We start from the raw sequence: 23,535 nt of genomic DNA on the forward strand, positions 1-23,535 counted from the left end.
ACTGTAATAAAATAAGACAACTGAGAGTTCACAAAGAAAGATTTAAAGAGTTCGTCTTTGCCATGCGCTTTTCGGCAGTGGAATGATAGAGGAATAGTGTGAAAGTGGTTGCATAAACCCTCTGCCTGGCACTTAATTGCTAATTGCAGAGTAGTCGCGTGAACGTAGATGTAATACCGGAGAGTTGTTGTGGAGGCTGTGAAGCAATACGTGTAGAATTTGGTTTTTCTGTTTGTATTTTGCTGATTATGCTTGCTAGTTGGAAAAGTCATGAAGTAGTGAATAACAGAAAATTATCACTGTGTGAATTATTGCAGTATTTGATGGGGTCATCTATTCCACCGTATAGGTTTGAGTCTTCGTATCGTCGACGCAGTTATATGACGAAACAACTGATTCAAAAAATAAAATTACGTGGAAATCTTTGTGGCAAGTGACTGAAACCCTGACCACGCAAAAATATGCAATTATCTTTGTGATATCGGGCATCGTATTTTCTACTTTATTGTTCCTTGGCTTCGTACAGCTTTGTGGTCTATTCAAGCGAGAGACAATATGACAACATCAGTGCAGTTGGATGGCTGTAATTCTATGCTAATCGTTATAATGGAGGGTCTATGCTCCTTTATTTACTTGGCGGCTTTCGCTAAAGCTTTCCGTGATTAACGGCTTGATATGCCGTTATATCCCACAGACCTTCGCGTCTGTCAATAGGTCATCTGCGTAATAGGCTAATCTTTGAAAAGCTGCCGATGACAAGAAGCTGCAGAGCTCACATAACTGCCAAAAAGTTTGCTTATTCAATGAACGTATTCACGAAAGAAACTGTCAGCTGTCCGTGCTTGTTTCATGGTCACATCACAAACAACCAATACTGAAATGCGTTCTGGATCAGAAACTCACTGGCTAATCTCTCCTTATGGACAGTATGTTGTGGCAACACTGCTGCCTACATCTACATCTACATATTACTCTGCAATTCACACTTAAGTGCCTGGAAGAGGGTTCTCGAACCATTTTCATATTACTTCTCTACCATTGCACTCTCGAATGGTGCGTGGGAAAAAGGAACACCTAAATCTTTCCGTTCTAGCTCTGATTTCTCTTATTTTATTATGATTATCATTTCTCCCTACGTAGGTGGGTGTCAACAAAATATTTTCGCATTCGGATGAGAAAGTTGGTGATTGAAATTGCGTGAATAGATCTCGCCGCAAAGAAAACCGCCTTTGTTTCAGAGACTGCCACCCCAACTCGCGTATCATATCAATGACACTCTCACCCCTATTGCGCGATAACACGAAACGAGCTGCCCTTCTTTGCACTTTTCCGATGTCCTCCGTCAATCCTACCTGGTAAGGATCCCATACCGCGCAACAATATTCCAGCAGAGGATGGACAAGTGTAATGTAGGCTGTCTCTTTAGTGGGTTTGTCGCATCTTCTAAGTGTTCTGCCAACAAAGTGCAGTCTTTGTTTCGCCTTCCCCACAATATTATCTATGTGGTCTTTCCAATGTAAGTCGCTCGTAATTGTAATTCCTAGGTATTTAGTCGAATTGACAGCCCTTAGATTTGTTGCGATTTATCGTATACCCTAAATTTATCGGATTTCTTTTAGTACCCATGTGGATGAGCTCGCACTTTTCTTTGTTTAGTGCCAACTGCACTTTTCGCTACATACAGAAATTCTCCACCCCCATGAACGATGGACCTTGCCGTTGGTGGGGAGGCTTGCGTGCCTCAGCGATACAGATAGCCGTAACGTAGGTGCAACCACAACGGAGGGGTATCTGTTGAGAGGCCAGACAAACATGTGGTTCCTGAAGAGGGGCAGCAGTCTTTTCAGTAGTTGCAGGGGCAACAGTCTGGATGATTGACTGATCTGGCCTTGTAACATTAACCAAAACGGCCTTGCTGTGCTGGTACTGCGAACAGCTGAAAGCAAGGGGAAACTACAGCCGTAAATTTTCCCGAGGACATGCAGCTTTACTGTATGATTAAATGATGATGGCGTCCTCTTGGGTAAAATATTCCGGAGGTAAAATAGTCCCCCATTCGGATCTCCGGGCGGGGACTACTTAAGAGGACGTCGTTATCAGGAGAAAGAAAACTGGCGTTCTACGGATCGGAGCGTGGAATGTCAGATCCCTTAATCGGGCAGGTAGGTTAGAAAATTTAAAAAGGGAAATGGATAGGTTAAAGTTAGATATAGTGTGAATTAGTGAAGTTCGGTGGCAGGAGGAACAAGACTTTTGGTCAGGTGATTACAGGGTTATAAATACAAAATCAAATAGGGGTAATGCAGGAGTAGGTTTAATAATGAATAAAAAAATAGTAGTGCGGGTTAGCTACTACAAACAGCGTAGTGAACGCATTATTGTGGCCAAGATAGACACAAAGACCATGCCTACTACAGGAGTACAAGTTTGTATGCCAACTAGCTCTGCAGATGATGAAGAAATTGATGAAATGAATGACGAGATAAAAGAAATTATTCAGGTAGTGAAGGGAGACGAAAATTTAATAGCCATGGGTGACTGGAATTCGTCAGTAGGAAAAGGGAGAGAAGGAAACATAGTAGGTGAATATGGATTGGGGGGAAGAAATGAAAGAGGAAGCCGCCTTGTAGAATTTTGCACAGAGCATAACTTAATCATAGCTAACACTTGGTTCAAGAATCATAAAAGAAGGTTGTATGCCTGGAAGAATCCTGGAGATACTAAAAGGTATCAGATAGATTATATAATGGTAAGACAGAGATTTAGGAACCAGGTTTTAAATTGTAAGACATTTCCAGGGGCAGATGTGGATTCTGACCACAATGTATTGGTTATGAACTGCAGATTGAAACTGAAGAAACTGCAAAAAGGTGGGAATTTAAGGAGATGGGACCTGGATAAACTGAAAGAACAGGAGGTTGTAGAGAGTTTCAGGGAGAGCATAAGGGAACAATTGACAGGAATGGGGGAAAGAAATACAGTAGAAGAAGAATGGGTAGCTCTGAGGGATGAAGTAGTGAAGGCAGCAGAGGATCAAGTAGGTAAAAAGATGAGGGCTAGTAGAAATCCTTGGGTAACAGAAGAAATATTGAATTTAATTGATGAAAGGAGAAAATATAAAAATGCAGTAAATGAAGCAGGCAAAAAGGAATACAAACGTCTCAAAAATGAGATCGACAGGAAGTGCAAAATGGCTAAGCAGGGGTGGCTAGAGGACAAATGTAAGGATGTAGAGGCTTGTCTCACTAGGGGTAAGATAGATACTGCCTACAGAAAAATTAAAGAGACCTTTGGAGAGAAGAGAACCACTTATATGAATATCAAGAGCTCAGATGGCAACCCAGTTCTAAGAAAAGAAGGGAAGGCAGAAAGGTGGAAGGAGTATATAGAGGGTTTATACAAGGGCGATGTACTTGAGGACAATATTATGGAAATGGAAGAGGATGTAGATGAAGATGAAATGGGAGATAAGATACTGCGTGAAGAGTTTGACACAGCACTGAAAGACCTGAGTCGAAACAAGGCCCTGGGAGTAGACAATATTCCATTAGAACTACTGATGGCCTTGGGACAGCGAGTCATGACAGAACTCTACCATCTGGTGAGCAAGATGTATGAGACAGGCGAAATACCCTCAGACTTCAAGAAGAATATAATAATTCCAATCCCAATGAAAGCAGGTGTTGACAGATGTGAAAATTACCGAACTATCAGTTTAATAAGTCACAGCTGCAAAATACTAACGCGAATTCTTTACAGACGAATGGAAAAACTGGTAGAAGCGAACCTCGGGGAAGATCAGTTTGGATTCCGTAGAAATGTTGGAACACGTGAGGCAATACTAACCTTACGACGTATCTTAGAAGAAAGATTAAGAAAAGGCAAACCTACGTTTCTCGCATTTGTAGACTTGGAGAAAGCTTTTGACAATGTTGACTGGAACACTCTTTCAAATTCTGAAGGTGGCAGGGATAAAACACAAAGCGAAAGGCTATTTACAATTTGTACAGGAACCAGATGGCAGTTATAAGAGTCAAGGGGCATGAAAGGGAAGCAGTGGTTGGGAAAGGAGTGAGACAGGGTTGTAGCCTCTCCCCGATGTTATTCAATCTGTATATTGAGCAAGCAGTAAAGGAAACAAAAGAAAAATTCGGAGTAGGTATTAAAATTCATGGAGAAGAAGTAAAAACTTTGAGGTTCGCCGATGACATTGTAATTCTGTTGGAGACAGCAAAGGACTTGGAAGAGCAGTTGAACGGAATGGACAGTGTCTTGAAAGGAGGATATAAGATGAACATCAACAAAAGCAAAACGAGGATAATGGAATGTAGTCAAATTAAATCGGGTGATGCTGAGGGTATTCTATTAGGAAATGAGACACTTAAAGTAGTAAAGGAGTTTTGCTATTTAGGGAGTAAAATAACTGATGATGATCGAAGTAGAGAGGATATAAAATGTAGACTGGTAATGGCAAGGAAATCGTTTCTGAAGAAGAGAAATTTGTTAACATCGAGTATAGATTTAAGTGTCAGGAAGTCGTTTCTGAAAGTATTTGTATGGAGTGTAGCCATGTATGGAAGTGAAACATGGACGATAAGCAGTTTGGACAAGAAGAGAATAGAAGTTTTCGAAATGTGGTGCTACAGAAGAATGCTGAAGATAAGGTGGGTAGATCACGTAACTAATGAGGAGGTATTGAATAGGATTGGGGAGAAGAGAAGTTTGTAGCACAACTTGACTAGAAGAAGGGATCGGTTGGTAGGACATGTTTTGAGGCATCAAGGGATCACAAATTTAGCATTGGAGGGCAGCGTGGAGGGTAAAAATCGTAGAGGGAGACCAAGAGATGAATACACTAAGCAGATTCAGAAGGATGTAGGTTGCAGTAGGTTCTGGGAGATGAAGAAGCTTTCACAGGATAGAGTAGCATGGAGAGCTGCATCAAACCAGTCTCAGGACTGAAGACCACAACAACAACAGAAATTCTCTCTAGATCATTTTGTAATTGGAATTGATCGTCTGATGATTTTACTTTATAGCGTCATCTGCAAACAATCTAAGGGGGCTGCTGAGATTGTCACTTAAATCATTTATACAAATCAGGAACAGCAGAGGGCCTATGACACTGAAACGTCCCCTTTGAACAATTTATACAAGACTGTGCTTATACTGACACACAATGTTTTTAGCGCAACGCAATCTGACTTTCAAAATTCCCTACTAAAGAATGGCCCTGACTAACATTAAACTATACCTTTCACAAATCACTTACCTCACAAAAATCTTCGTTGCTCAAGCTACTGCAATACAGCGAGCGCCACTACTGCCAGCTAAATAAAAGATTCAAACTATGGAAGGCACTAACTACTGATAGGGATAGTTAGCAAATGAAAGATATTAGTAGAGAACAAACAATGTATTTACCTTTATATCATCATATATAAATACAGCAGTTCATGACAAATTACAAATCTCCGCCATCTCTCTCCCCACATCCACCACTGCTGGCGGCTCACCTCCAACTGCGCAACGCTACGCGCTGTTCACAGCCAGCTGCCTAACACTACTATGGCGAGTATTACAACAATGCAAAGCAGCCACAGACTGCACACAGCACAGCCAGTGATTTTCATACAGAGGTGGCGTTACCAATAAAAAAAACCTAAACAGCCTACTTACATAGCCCCCATGCTACCCAAAAAAAATTTTACAAATTTTTTTGGGCACTGGCCAATACATATTTGTTAAAAATTTTTTTCACAATTACAATAACAAAGAAATAAAAGGCACACACTTATTGATACAATGTTGGTCAAAAGCTAAAATTTTCTCACAGTCCATAAAGACAGTCCTCATCATTCGTCACAGTAAAATTGCAGTGTTTTTCTCAAAGTCTGAGCAGTAAAGGAAAATGCACACAGAAGTAGTGGATTTCCATGCAATCTTGAAGAAGTAGTGTTGTCCTTCCAACGGAACGACAGTGCTGACTCTTGACATGCATACAGGTAATGGGCCACAACAGAGCAAACCCACAGCAGAGTCAGTCGAAATTTTGAAGAGTATTGGTAGGTAGGTCATCACAGAGCAGACCCACTGTAGTCCTGGTAGAGATTACGGTATTGGTGGGCCACCAGAGGTGCAGACCCACTGCAGTTCTTGTAGAAATAATGGTATTGATGGATCATCAAAGATGTAGACCCACTGTAGTCCTTGTAGAGATAATGGTACTGGTGGGTCATCAAAGATGCAGACCCCAAAAATCTTCGCTGCTCAAGCTACTGCAATACAGGAGCGCCACTACTGCCAGCTAAATGAAAGATTCAAACTACTGAAGGCACTAACTACTGATAGGGATAGTTAGCAAATGAAAGATATTAATAGAGAACAAACAATGTATTTACCTTGATATCATCATGTATAAATATAGCAGTTCATGACAAATTACAAATCTCCGCCATCTCTCTCCCCACATCCACCACTGCTGGCGGCTCACCTCCAACTGCGCAACGCTACGCGCTGTTCACAGCCAGCTGCCTAACACTACAATGGCGAGTATTACAACAATGCAAAGCAGCCACAGACTGCACACAGCACAGCCAGTGATTTTCATATTGAGCGCTACGTAACGTTGCCAATAAGAAAACATAAACAGCCTACTTACATAGAGAAAACAGAAACAGCCTACTTACATAAAATCACAGCCAGCTGCCTAACACTACAATGGCGAGTATTACAACAATGCAAAGCAGCCACAGACTGCACACAGCACAGCCAGTGATTTTTCATACAGAGGTGGCGTTACCAATAAAAAAAAACCTAAACAGCCTACTTACATAGCCCCCATGCTCCCCACAAAAAATTTTACAAATTGGACTGGGCAGTGGCCAATACAGATTTGAAAAAATTTTTCATAATTACAATAACAAAGAAATCAAATGCACACACTTATTGATACAATGTTGGTCAAAAGCTAAAACTTTCTCACAGTCCATAAAGACAGTCCTAATCGTTCATCGTAAAACTGCCGTTTCTTTTCTCAAAGTCTGAGCAGTAAAAGACAATGCACACAGACGTAGTGGATTTCCATGCAGTCTTGAAGAAGTAGTGTTGTCCTTCCAACGGAAAGACAGTGCTGACTCGACATGCAGACAGGTAATGGGCCACAACCAAGTAAACCCACAGCAGAGTCAGTCGACGTTTTGAAGAACATTGGTAGGTAGGTCATCACAGGGTAGACCCACTGCAGTCCTGGTAGAGATTACGGTATTAGTGGGCCATCAGAGGTGCAGACCCACTGCAGTCCTTGTAGAAATAATGGTATTGATGGATCATCAAAGATGTAGACCCACTGTAGTCCTTGTAGAGATAATGGTACTGGTGGGTCATCAAAGATGCAGACCCACTGTAGTCCTTGTAGAGATAGCCAGCAGCCATCTGTTGCGATTGTGCAGGATGCACATTCACCATCGAAGAGTCTTGCGGAGAATATAGCAAGTCCATAAACCACCACTTGTGCACTCACAAAGTTTTTGGAATTGTCCTCAGAACTAGCAATGCTGTTATCCAGTCCCTTGCTGAATTATTAACACACGTGCAAACACTAACAGTCCCTACTTCTCACATATTGTCCATATACTATGACCAACAGAAACGTGTGCAGTGAAATGGAACTTACAAGTTACTTAATTTGATGAACTGGTGTCAAGTACAATTTTATAACATAAGAACACAATAACAAAGGTACAAAACACATCATTAAAAACATAATAATACAGATAACATTTGTAGTAATAGGGGCTTTACAAAAGAATAGAAGTAAACATATACATCAGTGTTACAGGAATTATGACATGAGTACATACATAGAAGATCAGAATAACTTGCGAAACATCAACTTCACACATGAGCATTTAAACAGAATAAATAATGTCTAACATCTTTACAAAGTAAATAACATATTATTAATGCCAATTATATTTGAGGATAACAGTATTCCTCATCATAGTGAATGTAGCTTAATATTAAAAGAAGAAAAAATTCTATGAAACTACACAGAGACAGGAAGAAAACAAATACACAAGGGTACACAAACATATAGTGGGATAACACAAAAGGGAAAGGACAGGGTTTGTTTTACTGCAGTATTTTGCATGGAGATCTCCCTTTGTTCATCATTATTCCCAAAAAGACCTATCTAAGCCTGCCTTCTGTATTTTGTTCACATCCTCTGTCAATAATAGTTTTTCTCCACTGTGCAGTATCCTATTTCTTATAAATTTATAATAGTTAGTTTCTTATATAGTCTACCCCCTCTTAAGCTAACTTAAATCTACTGAGCTCAGATACTAAACTAAGAGACGAGGCAATGCAGCAGCACAAAACAAGTAACACAAACAGCAATGACCAAAAAAATGGAAAATTGCAAAGCAAGCTACAGTAAATCTAAATTAACAGAAAAAATGCAAAATTACAACTAATATGAGCCAATGTGCAGCAACAAGAAAAGCTTAACAGAGTAATACAAAGTTAAATTTAGCAGCACTATGCCTGGCAAACAGCAGTAACTTATACCTAAACATGACATAGCTCAAGCAGAAAAAATATTACAGTAAAAACAACAATGCAGATAAGGGAAATGTATATTCACATCTTAATGTCTATGTAATTAAAGTGGTGCACCACAACAACTTATTGTAAAAAAATATTACCATGTACTTGAAAAGAATATTATGTATGCAGTTACTGTTACTAGTCCCTTCTTATTGTTCTTTCCTTTCCTAGTGCTCCTTTTTTGAAGAATGTGGATCACAAAATTATTATTTAACAGATCTGTTGACAGAAAGTGTTCACATTAGCAAATGCATTTAATTTTATTTTTATGAAACCAATGCTGCAACACAGCTGGAAAACAGATGTCAAATGAAATAAGCAATTACGCCAACCAAAGCATAAAAATATCATTCAATAGTCATGTGGCATTTCGTAAGTCAGTAGCTCTCAACTCTCGTAGAAAGACACTTGACATAATCAGGTGTGCAGATGTACGAATATTTCCCATCAATTCATAAGCATTTTAGTAATTAGCACAAAGTACGAGTAACCATATGTTTTCAGGTAATGAGCGTGCAATATTTGCGATGCTTTCTACAAAGGAACGTCAATAGCCAGGATAATGGCCTCCCTTTTTTTTTCTACCTGTGCCGCTGAAAGGCTAATGGCTTTTTTTCGGGCGGCTGTCGCCCAGGTGGGTGCCCGCGACGCATTACGTGCAGGTGGTCACTTAACTTTCTTACGATAATATTTACGACACCAGTTTCCGCTACAGTGACAGTCTCATATGAAAATTTCACAGGTCGAAAATTTACGTCACAAGTGTGTAGAAACAAAATCCTATGAATATAACAGTGTCCAAACAAAAATTTTCGCCGGCATTGTGATACATTTACGCATTTACACACACATTTCATAACTCTTAAAGTATGATTCTCGGTTTCCAACATCCTTTTTCACAAGTCAAGAGTCCCTACCCACTATTCATTACTCCTTACCTTATTACACATATACGTATCCATCGACACTTGTCAATATTTCGTCATTATAAATATGAAGCATAATCAAATAACACATATAGCCTCAGCCTATTAATCATAAACATACCTCAGCAGCATAATACACATTGTCGTCGTAAAAATAACATCATAACACCTCAGTCAAATCTCAAAATCGTCGTAGCTTCCTCCAATAATTAAAAAAATTCTCTGTTCATGTCAAAAGTGTCATCTGCCTCAAACGTACTTTAAAAATCATGAATCCATACCAAATACATCATTCAAAGCTCTCATACTATCACAATGGTTCCAAAAAAAATATGAACAGTTTACAAAGTACAGACAAAATACAATTTCATAAGTGTGAAGTTATCCAACTGTGTATTGCGTAAACATGTGTCACTGATGTAGTAAAAAAAATGTTTATCTCTCAGTTAAATGATCAGATAGCTGTGTAATTTGTGTGTTAGAGAAATATGGTACCGATGTGTAAAGTTGTATAAGCAAATACCATATTAGCTAGGGTTCCTTGTGGTTGCCACATGCATGGTACACAAAGTAAGCGTGTACCCCCCTGAGGATTAATGTAATTATACCCTCAGGTGTTACAGATTACAGCAATGGAATGAAATGTATCACGGAAAACTTTCTTTGTAATTCAAAAAATCTTTAAAAATAAATGTTTTAAGTACAAAATTAATCACTCAAATACGTGTACTGTAGCGCAAAATGTGCGTCTTGTTGCAACATAATCTGTGTGGAAGTGTCGTAGTTATCGTCCTCCGAAAGCTAAGTTCTGCAGAAGTCAATGTGCTTACCTCATAATACACAAAAGTGAAATGCTTTGCGTATAAATGTCTTAGTTATTACGCTTATTGCCGTGATGAAGAAAGTACTGTACTGTAACGTATTGTTGTGCTACGGAAAAGGCAGTCTCATTGTAGCTATACTACAAAAGTTACTACTAAAACCTGTTTTACTTTCCAGAATAAAACAGAAAACTGTGCAGATATAAAACAGAAACACTGCAAAAGCAACATTGTAAATTTTCACTCATTAGTAGCGTCGGGATAAAACCGTGTAGTTGTCACATAAACTAACCACTGTGTCGTCTGGTATCTCACAGAAAGTACTTTAAACCCAGAATGTATTTTCAAGTAAACCAAAATGTTGCATTAAAATCTCATTAGCAGTACTGGTAAATGTTCTAAGTATGTGAGCCTTATAGTCGTTACGTAATCGTGCAACTAACAAGCAAGAATGTACAAATACAACACTGTGTCGTCTGTTCACTATAACAATGCATTCGTAATTTCTGTTTAAAAATGTTCCCTAGGTTCTAGACTGGATATTTAACTTCAAACATAGTTGTATGTTAACAGTTTCTTAAGTCTGACACAGCATACTAGTAATGTAAAGAGAAAAGTTATATGGCAAAGACAAAGTTAAAAAGCAGATTATCTTTCAATAAACGGTTTTACATGTGAAATGTGGTGTAAACCTTTACTCTTCCTAGTATGCAGAGTTTCAACTTCAACGCAATTATCATGTGGTATACATCGGATTCTGTAAGGTCCATTGTAAACTAGAAAGAATTTGTGACTCAAGTGTTTCTTCTTATGTGACAATGAATGAGCTTTAATGAGAACTTTCTGACCAATATACAATTTCTTTGCATTTGCTTTACCGTGTAGTTTTCTCCTTTTGTCTGCTGCAGATTTTATATTTTTAAGAGCCAAATCAATTATGTCTTTGTGTCGAAGTTTACGTGTATTTGGGAAAGGTACAAGCTCTCTGATTCTGTTCGGTGGTTCTTCATTCTTTAGTACAAGAGTAGGTGGTAAAGCAGTGGAATCATGAGGCATTTCATTCAGCACATTTTGAAATAAGTGTAAATATCTGTCCCAATGCTGATGCTTTCTGTGACAATAAAGTCTGCAAAGCTTATTGATTTCTTTCATAATCCGTTCAGACGGGTTACAATGTGGTGAGTACAATGAAATAAAAGCAGGTTTGATTTTATGATTCCGAAGCATGCGTGACCAAACAGCAGATCTGAATTGAGGTCCGTTATCTGAAATGACTTTGCTAACGTGTCCAACTTCACGTAAGAAATTTTTAACAAAGGCGTTGGATACAGATCGTCCAGTGGCTTTACGTAACGGAGTGAAAGAAACAAATTTTGAAGTAAGTTCAACAGCGACTAAAACGTACGAAAATCCATTAGATGTTCTGACAAGCGGTCCCAAGAGATCAACAGCAGCAAATTCTTTTAATTTAGAAGGAATAATAGGAAATAACGGAGCACGATGTGAGACAGTAGATGGTTTCGCCTTTTGACAAAGTTTACAAATAGACAAGACTCTTCGAATTCTCTTTTCCATATTGTTAAAATAACAAGTCGTTCGAAGAATATGATAACATTTTCGTGGACCAAAATGTGCGTAGCTGAAATGAATGTACCAAATGAGCTTATTAACAAAACTGTCTGGAATGCAAAGTACCCATAGCTTGTCATCAACAGTGCAGCGTTTGAAGAGTATGTTGTTTCTAACCAGGTAATAATGCCGAATCTGTGTGTGTGTCTTTTCATGCCATTTGCTCTTGATGTCTTTCCAAATCGGATCTTTATCTTGTTCATGAGCAATGTCCTTTAAAGATGTGGTGATGAAGTTTTCAAAGGCGACTTTCTGAATGTAAAGAATACTGAAGTTTTTCTCGAGGTTGCCTTCTGTGTTACTTTTCTCAAGCCCAGCCGGTGCGCGTGACAGTGCGTCCGCAACAATGTTCTCCTTGCCGGGAATGTAGACTATTGTGAAGCGGAATTCTTGCAGAAATAATGCCCAACGTTTTAACCTGTCATGATTTAATTTTGAAGACATAAGAAATTGTAATGCACGATGATCACTGTATACTTTTACGTGCTTACCAGAAAGAAAGAAACGGAATTTGTTAAATGCCCAAACGATAGCCAAAGCTTCTAATTCAGTAACGGAATAATTTTTTTCAGATTTTGTTAGCACTCGGCTAGCAAAAGCAATGGTTTTCTGAACGGTAGTGTCATATTCTATGGCTTCTTGAAATAAAAGGGCACCAAGACCGACTTTAGAAGAATCCGTGCTAAGGCAGAAATCTTGTGACAGATCTGGATGAGCTAGTATTGGCGCGTTAAGTAGCGATTCTTTCAAAGAATTGAATTCCAACTGTGCTTGTTTGTCCCAGTTCCAAATAGTATTTTTTCCAGTGAGAGAACAAAGTTTTGGTGTAACAAGAATTTGCATATTCAAAAAACGACTGTAAAAATTTACGAGACCTAGAAAACTGCCGGCTTGTCTTTTTGTAGATGGAACTGGAATGGTCTGATTGCTTCTGACTTTTCAGGATGCGGCTGATGAAAGATATTAGTAGAGAACAAACAATGTATTTACCTTGATATCATCATATATAAATATAGCAGTTCATGACAAATTACAAATCTCCGCCATCTCTCTCCCCACATCCACCACTGCTGGCGGCTCACCTCCAACTGCGCAACGCTACGCGCTGTTCACAGCCAGCTGCCTAACACTACTATGGCGAGTATTACAACAATGCAAAGCAGCCACAGACTGCACACAGCACAGCCAGTGATTTTCATACAGAGGTGGCGTTACCAATAAAAAAAACCTAAACAGCCTACTTACAACACTACCTTGTGGAACGACTGATATCACTTCTGTTCTGCTCGATGATTTACCGTCTATCACTACTAACTGTGACCTCTCTGAGAGGAAATCACGAATCCAGTCACACAACTGAGACGATACTCCATATGCACGCAATTTGATTATTAGTCGCTTGTGAGGGACGGTATCAAAAGCCTTCTGGAAATCTAGGAATATGGAATCGATCTGAGATCCCTTGTCGACAGCACTCATTACTCCATGGGAAGAGCTAGCTGTGTTGCACAAGAACGATATTTTCTGAACCCATGTTGGTTATGTATCAATAAGTCATTTATTCCAAGGTGATTCATAATGTTCGAGTACAGTAATATTTCAAATGGCTCTGAGCACTATAGGACTTAACATCTGAGGTCATCAGTCCCCTAGAACTTAGAACTACTTAAACCTAACTAACCTAAGGACATCACACACATCCATGCCCGAGGCAGGATTCGAACCTGCGACCGTAGCGGTCGTGCGGTTCCAGACTGTAGCGCCTAGAACCGACGGCCACTGCGGGTGGTTCGAGTACAGTACATGCTCCAAAATCCTACTGCAAGTTGAGGTCAGTGATATGGGTCTGTAATTCAATGGGTTACTCCTTTCTTGAATATTGGTGTGACCTGTGCTACTTTCCAGTCTTTAGGAACAGACCATTCGTCAAGTGAGCGGTCGTATATGATTGCTAAGAAAGGCGCTATTGTGTCTGCATACTCTGGAATTGTGCGATTGCGCTGAAGTGTTTTATCATTTGCGTATCCAAACATGTGCTACACTTCACGCAGATTTGACGTTTGTTGAGTGTCGCCTCCGGGGTGTTGTAATTTTATTGTCCAACAGCGTACGTGTGCTAGTGGGCTTGGTTGTTATCGGTGCTCTTCTGTTGCAGTCGGGAGGTTTTGCAAGTCTGCCGCACCTGTTGAGGCTGCTGTTTGGAGTAGTCTTCAGCACTGTGGGCGACTGGATTCTTGCCGATCCACTCAGAAACAAGACCCTGGTCCGGAAGTTGTTCGTCATTCCATGTAAGAGAACCTTAGCCAGCATTTGTTACTCCTGTTTACGAAAGCATTCAAATTCGATGTTTAGCCATCTAACCGATGTATCCATTGTCTTCTTCTCAACTCTTGCGTATGGTAAGCGAATCTAGGAGAATGTGGGCGCTAGATTTCTCGACACGAAGGTAAGCACTGGTCGTAAGAGGAAATATCATTAGCTATTGTTAATTACTAATTAACTGCATGAAGTGTGAATGTGTCAGGAGCGGGTGTTGGCATGTACCATGGATAACAGATGTATCTGGCACTGGTAGGAATTATTACTAATTTCCATATTTCTGCTTACTGCACAGTGTAAACTTTCATACAAGTACAGTGGTCAGTCAAAAGGATTTTTGGTAAGTTGGTAAGTAATATTTTTTTGCTCGGAATTGTAAAGCAAACGTAACTACAGCCGTCAACAACAATGTTTTCAAACTTCCCCCCCCCCCCCCCCCCCGATCCCCTCAGAAAATCCTTCCCATTTTTTGTTAACAAGCACCAGCACCCTCAACACTGGTAATCAGTGGTAAACGCCCGTCGGAAGAGTTGTAAACTTGACACTAATAACAAGGGACATTCCCCAGAACTAACGTTTAAAACCGAAGAAAAATTATTTTAATAAGAAAAATGATTTTAATACGGAGATGTGGCCATTCTAATTCTATTCTAATAGCAACAAATGTCATTTATCTTTAAAACATTCCATTTTTGTGTAGATATTTGAAGTCTTGCTAGATATCCAGTATCCAATATTATCAACATTAAATAAAAACTGAAATCATTTCTTCTGTACTCTGCTGGCGATTATTTAATTAAAAAGTGGTGAGATAGGTAGCGTAGAAAAAAGTATGTTTAATTTGTGGTAAATCTTTGTTTCATTTGGAACACGGCTAATTATGAAGACTAACAAGTTCATTTTCATTAAATTTGAATCACAATTCTGCTGATTATTCTGTAAATGGCCAGCATGAAGCCGTGCCCACAAACATATCACATATAACGGTACGTAATCGGTAAACCGACCGGTTCAACATCATTTTGATAAGAATCAAGCTTATGAACTGTGGAACATGAATTTCATAATTTAAGTAATAGCTAACCACGTCCCACTCCAACACGGTCACTATTCGAGAAAAATCGCCGTCTAGGGAACAAGCACATTAGGCTAGCACGATTCTTTGGCCGTAATGCAATAATACGTAAAGATTTTCTTCTTGCGTCTGAGTATGGAAAAGAATGGCTGATCTAATGGTCACGCTTAGTTCCTCAGTTAGACACACATGATTGTCCTCGCTTCCGTCAAGTATATGAGTTTCAGTCGTAATAGAATTACCCATGCCTGTTAGTGAGCTGCTGAACTATCCCATTAGAAAAATCCTTTGCTTTTCGGTTTGTAAAACCGGCTGAAAATTTCCTGTAAAGAAAAAGCATGCAGTTAAGGTTACATAATCTCATAATCCGCCATGCAAATACTGAACAAGACTTTTTATACTTTTACTTTTCACTTACGAAAGTCACGTGTAATAAAAATGCGAGTGTCATTCGTTTACTCAAAAACCAATGACACGTTAATTGTAAACAGCTTGGCGGGAAAGATGGTGTAAAGATAATTTGTCAGTCATTGATTTTGTGAGAGTTCTGTGATTGTATTATAGGACGTTTTATAAAAACAGCTATCAACCGTTAATTCAAAGACGCTTTTATTCAACACATTTTATTGTTCCATGCCATTACTGATTTCGAACTCTTGTTCATCATCAGATGGCAGAATTACAGGATGAACTGTTTATCAGTAGTTGGTCGTTTGCTTATCGTGGTGTCTTGCCGCTAAAATATTGATAAAGGAAATTAATACTAAAGAGTAATTTGAGAACATTACTCGTGGAGAACAGCGGTCTGGCGAAAAGTGCTTTAAAAATCGACACAGACAGTCTCAACCGCAAAAACATTTGTTTTGATGGTAACAGATTTGACCATCCTCTTACCCTCATGCCATGGTGGTAGTGGTGGCGGTGAATGAAGCAGGTGTTGTAACTGCTTTGAGCAGCTCACGTTCGTCATGTTACAACACTTGCTCCACTCACCGCCTCCGCCTACCATCATAGTATAAGGGTCTGAGGATAGTCAAAACCTGACAGAAATCGGTTACCATCAAAATAAATAAGTTTGCAGTCGATACTGTTTGTTTCGATTTTTAAAGCAAAGTATACGAAAATTGGAAATTGCATAATGACTGTGTACTCGTACTTACAGAAACGTGTATTAATAGCTTTCAAGACCTGAGTTTCTGTTACCGTGTACCATGCAGTAGTATCATGGGAAACATGTCCCTGTACGCTAACCACATTTACGAAATCACAGAGTGGAAGGTGCTTACCATGAACACTTTTATATTCTGACGATCTGATTTCACATACACTTCACGTGTTTTACAAACAATTATAGATTACAAAGACGCTATGAAGCAAGAATATATATTGTTTATATTATATGTCAGAGTTGACGAAAAAGATAAAACTTAAACAACGATGCTTTTTCTGCAATAACAGATAAATAATCGGTAGGTGCCAGAAAGTAATTAAATATAGTTATTTTTAAAAATCGTATGAGATAATGTTGTTAATAAAAATACCTCTTATACTTCACATATAATACACACGTTACTTATTAGAAACAGTGAGGCATAGTTATACTGGTGTTAGGCGCTGGCGGAATTTATATTTGTGTCCTACGTGAGAGCAGTTTTTGGAAGTTAGTTCTGTTTGTTCGTTGAGGACGTTGTGTGGTGACATCACTGTATACGTAAATATTTCTGTTTCTTCAAGGATTTTCGTAATATTGCCCTTGCTTGTGTAGAGAAGGATCTGTAGGTTGCTTTCAATGCCTTTTACATAATATAACAACGTGAGAAGCAACGGTGGTTAAGGTGTTTAGCCTATTGCAATCAGGTACTCCTTGAATTTTGTATCGAATCTTAACTGTCTAGCCAATGTTGTCTTATGGCCAGGACTGAGACACATATGGACTATCAGACCAATTGTGTGATTGGATTGAAGAGTTCCTAGATAAGAGAATGCAGCATGTCATTAATGGAGAGAAGTTTTCCGAAGTAAGAGTGATTTCAGATGTGCCGCAGTGGAGTTTCGTAGGAGCGTTGCTATTCACAATATACATAAATGACCTTGTGGATAACATCGGAAGTTCACTGAAGCTTTTTGCGGATGATGCTTAGTACATCGAGAGGTTGTAACAATGGAAAATTGTACTGAAATGCAGGAGGATCTGCAACGAATGACGCATGGTGCAGGGAATGGCAATTGAATCTCAATGTAGACAAGTGTAATGTGCTGCGAATACATAGAAAGAAAGATCCTTTATCATTTAGCTACAAAATAGCAGGTCAGCAACTGGAAGCAGTTCATTCCATGAATTATCTGGGAGTAGGCATTAGGAGTGATTTAAAATGGAGTGATCATATAAAGTTGATCGTCGGTAAAGCAGATGCCAGACTGAGATTAATTGGAAGAATCCTAAGGATATGCAATCCCAAAACAAAGGAAGTAGGTTACAGTACACTTGTTCGCCCACTGCTTGAATATTGCTCAGCAGTGTGGGATCCGTACCAGATAGGGTTGGTAGAAGAGATAGAAAAGATCCAATGGAGAGCAGCGCGCTTCGTTACAGGATCATTTACTAATCGCGAAAGCGTTACGGAGATGATAGATAAACTCCAGTGGAAGACTTTGCAGGAGAGACGCTCAGTAGCTCGGTACGGGCTTTTGTTGAAGTTTCGAGAACATACCTTCACCGAGGAGTCAAGCAGTATATTGCTCCCTCCTACGTATATCTTGCGAAGAGACCATGAGGATACAATCAGATAGATTAGAGCCCACACGGAGGCATACCGACAATCTTTCTTTCCACGAACATTACGAGACTGGAATAGAAGGGAGAACCGATAGAGGTACTCAAAGTACCCTCTGCCACGCACCGTCGGGTGGCTTGCGGAGAATGGATGTAGATGTAGATGTACATGTAGTTTGCATATACCAGATTTCCTAAGGGTGTGGTGGAAGTACCTATATTGTAAGTAGCTTGATGTTGTGACTTGTTGTTTGGGAAGAAACTCATTCCGACATTTGTATTTTTGGAAAGATTAGCTGTCTTATAGGGCAGGTTTCCTAGAAAGGGCATGACAGCATATTTGGTGGTGGTTTTAGAAGCTTGTATTGTCAAGAATGAGGAGATAGATGTTTATATTTAGCTTTTATTTTATCTGAAATTATGTCATCAGCGGAAGGATTCTAATAATTATTTTTGACAATTGTTTTAATAATATAATCTTTTTGTTTCCCTGGTTTGTCAAGTGGGATCTTTATGCGTCTGATTCAGCATTGCTGTGAAATGAGCTGTTATATGTTAATCTGAATGATGAGAATTCCTGTTGATACATCAATGGTAGTTGATTTCCTGAATTTGACAAATTGGTGGTTGTGATTGTTACTCACATAAAGAATAACTATGTTTCATTATTTTCTGCTACATATCGATTTATCTGTTATTGTCGAAAATGGATCGATATTAAAGTTATATCTCTCAACTTATGTCTGATGGATAATGTATACAATACATCAATGTATGTCTTTGCTTCACAGCATCTTCGAGAGCTATCAGTACACGTAAAACATGTGAAATGTATGCTAATGGTAACCTCCGTTTACTCTGATTTCGTGGATGTGTTTATAACACTAGGACACGTTTCCCATGATACTCCTGCATGGTAAACGGAAAATAATGAAAACTCAAGCCTTCAAAGCTATCAATATATGTTCACTATAAGTACTGGTGCTAAATAGCCATTACGCAATTTCTGAATTTCATTTATTTTCATTTCCTTTATCAATATTTATCAGTTAAAATACACTGATGGGAAAAAAATCGCAATACCAAAACTTGATTCATGTAGAATAAAGAAATTTCAGGAATACTTTTGTCTAGGTAACGTATTTAAGTGATTAACATTGCAAGATCACAGGGGTTAATGTAAGTGCGAGATGAGCCATTGCAAATGTGAAATTCTGGTAGATTAATATCTAATGTAACCTCCAGAATGTTGAATGCTAGCATGCAAAAGTTCATGCATTATGTTGTACAGGTGCCGGGTGTCAGTTTGTGGGATGGAGTTCCATGCTTGTTGCACTTGGTCGATGAACACAGGGATGGTTAATGCTTGTTGTGGATGACGCTGGAGTTGTCGTCCGATGATATCCCAGATGTGCCCCATTGAAAACAAATCTGGTGATCAAGCAGGCCAAGGCAACAGCTCTGTAGAGCTTGTTGGGCTGCAACAGCAGTGTTTGGGCGAGCGTTATCCTGTAGGAAAACACACCCTGTAACGATCTTCATGAATGGTAGCGGGTCGAATCACCATATTGACATATAAATTTGCATTCAGGGTTCTTGGAATAACAACGAGAGTGCTAGCGCTGTTATATGAAGTCACACCCCAGACCATAACACCAGGTGTAGTTCCAGTGTGTCTAGTATACTGAAACGTTGGTTACAGGCCCTCAACCGGCCTCCTTCTAACCAACACACGGCCATCACTGACATGAACAGAGAACAGCTTTCATCACAAAAGGCAACAGATATCCAATGAGCTCTCGCTTGACACCACTGAAGTCGCAAATGGGGATGGTTTGGGGTCAGTGGAGTGCATGCACACGGCGTCTGGCTCGGAGCGGGCCTTGAAGTAACGGATTTGTAACAGTTGGTTGTGTGACTGTGGTTGCAACTCCTGTTCATATTGCTGCTGCAGATGCAGTATGATGCGTCACCGCCATTCACCGAACACGATGGACTTCCCTCTCAGTAGTGCCATGTGATCGTCCAGAGCCCGGTCTTCCTTTGACCGTACATTCTCGTGACCACCGCTGCCAGCAGTCAGGTACAGTAGCTACATTCCTGCCGAGTCTTTCTGCAGCATCACCGAAGGAACATCCAGGTTCTTGTAGACGTATTACACAACCTCGTTAAAAATCAATGAGGTGCTGATAATGGCGTCTTTGTCACCTTAAAGACATTCTTGACTAAAATTAACTCACCACGTCCAATCTCAAAGGTGAATAACGTTCAGGACCATTACAGCGTGTATTTAAACCAAACCCGATTTGGATCATCACATAGCCACTACTATCGCCACTCTTGTACGATTGGAGCGAAATCTGAATAGACGTCATCTTTCAGATGGAGAAACACGCCTACCTACTTTCGTTTATGTCGCAAAACATCTTCTTGGTACTGCGATTTTATTCCATCAGTGTATTTTAGCGATGGGGCATCGTGGTAAGCAAAACAAGCAACGTCTGATTACCAATTTACCCTATAATCAGCCATCTGATGATGAACATAAAGTTCGAAACCGGTAATGGCATGGAACAATAAAATGTCTTGTACAAAAAGTCTTTAAATTAGTGAAGTATGTTATTGGGTCCAATGAAAAACGCTGTAGACGGACACGAATCGTAAATTTTGGCAGAATTACAGACATGGATTTAACAGCTAGTTACAAAAGTCTCAGCCTCGGCACCAGGACCCATGTAAATCAGTTTACAAACACAGGTTTCCTGATTGACCTGGAATTATGCTGATGTTACCAGGAGTATCTGTGCGAGTTTTGTTTTTTTACTAGTGGTGCGGTCCACTGTATAAGGATTAGACTGTGGGAACTTCACGACGTCAGTTTCCTCGGTTGCGGGTTTTGCTATTATATATTCCACTTCACATCACATCAGTGACGTACGACGTCCGCGTTTGCGTTGAGTTTTGGATATCTGCAGTTACAGCGCGATGCAGTGCTGCTGACGTGTCCCCACTGTGTTGTGAAGTTCACGTGTCCCGACATTACTTTTTGTGCTGCAGTACCCAGGGCTATGGACGACACTCTCCAGGCACCTCGCGTCATCAAAAGTAATGGTGACATTCTTCACAATAGTGCTCCAAGAGTGATCAATGTTACTGAAAATGGAGTGCGTCGGACAACCTACTCTTTCATTTAGCAATGGACTCCGCTTTGCTCGCAAACTAACCTACTTCCATACAACATCAGTCCATCTGACTTGATTCACTTCCGTACGCCTTGGCAGTCTGTGCAAATTCATTTGTTCTGGGACTCACGCCATCGTGAGAATTCATTACACTGGGTAGTGACCTGGGTGAACAAGTGGGAGCAATCAGCAAAATTATCCTCACCCTGCCCACAGGCGATAAATGCGAGTTCACTAAAGCAGCACTTCTCTACTAAATCCCCCGCTCTCTGGAAGACCAATTACACCACGTCATCTACGACAAAGATTTAAAGGACAGGACTCCGTCGTAACTTTGGCGTTGGTTACACACTGTAATCGATTTACACCTCATGCCTGATCATACTCTATGGACAATACAGGTCGTGAGGCTGCCCCGAAGTGCAACTGGTCATAGCTGCCAGCGAGCGAAAGCCATTAATTACTTCATCTTTTGGATTTGCAGCTCTTCTATTTCTTCCGCGTTTGCAGTTAAAATTATTGGATATAGGTTCCGCCTTTTATACAAAACGCTTTTTTCGTATTGTTGTCCAAACATTTTTCAGCACCTCTGTGCCAACCAGCGAATTTTGTTTATTGGACAACTGTAAAATTTTACATATTTTAGGTTGTAACTGATCTGACAAAATGAGGTCCACATACAGTTTTTATTGGTTTTTGCTCTTATGTTGACTTTACGTTACATGGTTTTGCACGACCATAAACCAAACGATGTAAATGTGAATTTCATCAACGAGTTAACCTATCCCCTGACCATTTAAAAACATGATTTATGTGTGGCAACTTCTTTTGCGCACATATTTGTTATTACTCACGTTTTGTTGTGACTGATCCTTCTTCTTTGTCGTTCCGACGACACTGCACAAACATATTAAATGCACTTATCGTATTTGCAGGTTTGCAATCACCTTTTCACTTCGCAAAAAACGGCTTATACGATGTTCTGCGTCCTAAGTCCGTCGGCGTTCATTTTTCCTAAGTGAGTGTGGTACGGAATTTGAATTTTGTTTACTTGTATCTCTCTTTTCCTTGTGTGTGATTGTGTGTATGAGTGAGCGCGCGAGTGTGTGTGTGTGTGTGTGTGTGTGTGTGTGTGTGTGTGTGTGAGTTCCTTTAGCCATTTGTGTAGCCTTTTGTAAAGACATGCTATTTAAAACGTTAAAGGAACTTCACAGAAAAGACAACAGAAGCAGCTGAAGCAGCTTACAAAAACACACACACAAACAAACAAAGAAGAAGAGAGATAATGTAAACAAAGTTCGAATTCTGTCCCAACTCACCAAGGAACTGTGAGGACCTAGAACCACTGGCTCTAACCCCAATAATATCGCTGCCCTACCACAGCAAGAACAACTCTTATTTTTGCCGTATCAGGTTCAAAAATGGTTCAAATGGTTCTGAGCACTATGGGACTCAACATCTGTGGTCATCAGTCCCGTAGAACTTAGAACTACTTAAACCTAACTAACCTAAGGACATCACACACATCCATGCCCAAGGCAGGATTCGAACCTGCGACCGTAGCAATCACGCGGTTCCGGACTGAAGCGCCTAGAACCGCACGGCCACACCGGCCGGCCGTATCAGTTCTCCGTAGTATGCGCCCTACGCTTCACGCTTTGTGTATATGCTGCGAGAATAAAAGTATTCATAGCAAGTAACGTGAGTGCGAGTGACTATTTATCGTCGTAAATACCACGCCCGCTTCCCAGTACCTACAGAAAAAATGAACGCCGATGGTGTTAGGACACAGAACGACACCGTGTACGCCGAGTTTTGGGAAGTGAAAAGGCGATTACAAAACCGAAATACGCTACGTACATTTAATATGTGTGTAGTGCTCTCTGAAGGATAAAGAAGAAGAATCAGTCACAACAAAACGTGAGTAATAACAAGTACGTACACAAAACATGTCATCTCACCAAGATCACGATTTTTAAAAATCGTGGGATAGGTTAACTCGTTGATGAAACCCACATTTACATTGTTTTGCAGATGACAAGTTATCAGTGCAAGAAACCATACCAATGGTCCTGCAAAAACATAAAATGTAAAATAGAGGTAAGAACAAAAAAGAACAAAAACTGTCTTTGGGCTTCATTTTGTCAGGTCAGTTACAGCCTAAAATATGTACACTTTCACAGCTGTCTAATAAATAAAA

General features: G+C 39.8%; 1 protein-coding gene across 1 annotated transcript in view; it reads left to right on the forward strand.

The window, feature by feature from the left end:
- Positions 1–23,535, forward strand: part of LOC124803170 (sialin-like) — a 175,158-nt gene that overhangs the window by 85,537 nt on the left and 66,086 nt on the right. The window contains exon 7 of the mRNA XM_047264353.1: positions 14,142–14,274. Within this exon, the coding sequence (XP_047120309.1) occupies positions 14,142–14,274 (133 nt within the window). The remainder of the gene's footprint in view (positions 1–14,141; positions 14,275–23,535) is intronic.

The sequence above is a fragment of the Schistocerca piceifrons genome, chromosome 6 (genome assembly GCF_021461385.2).
Source record: "Schistocerca piceifrons isolate TAMUIC-IGC-003096 chromosome 6, iqSchPice1.1, whole genome shotgun sequence".
In the NCBI taxonomy this organism is placed as follows: domain Eukaryota; kingdom Metazoa; phylum Arthropoda; class Insecta; order Orthoptera; family Acrididae; genus Schistocerca; species Schistocerca piceifrons.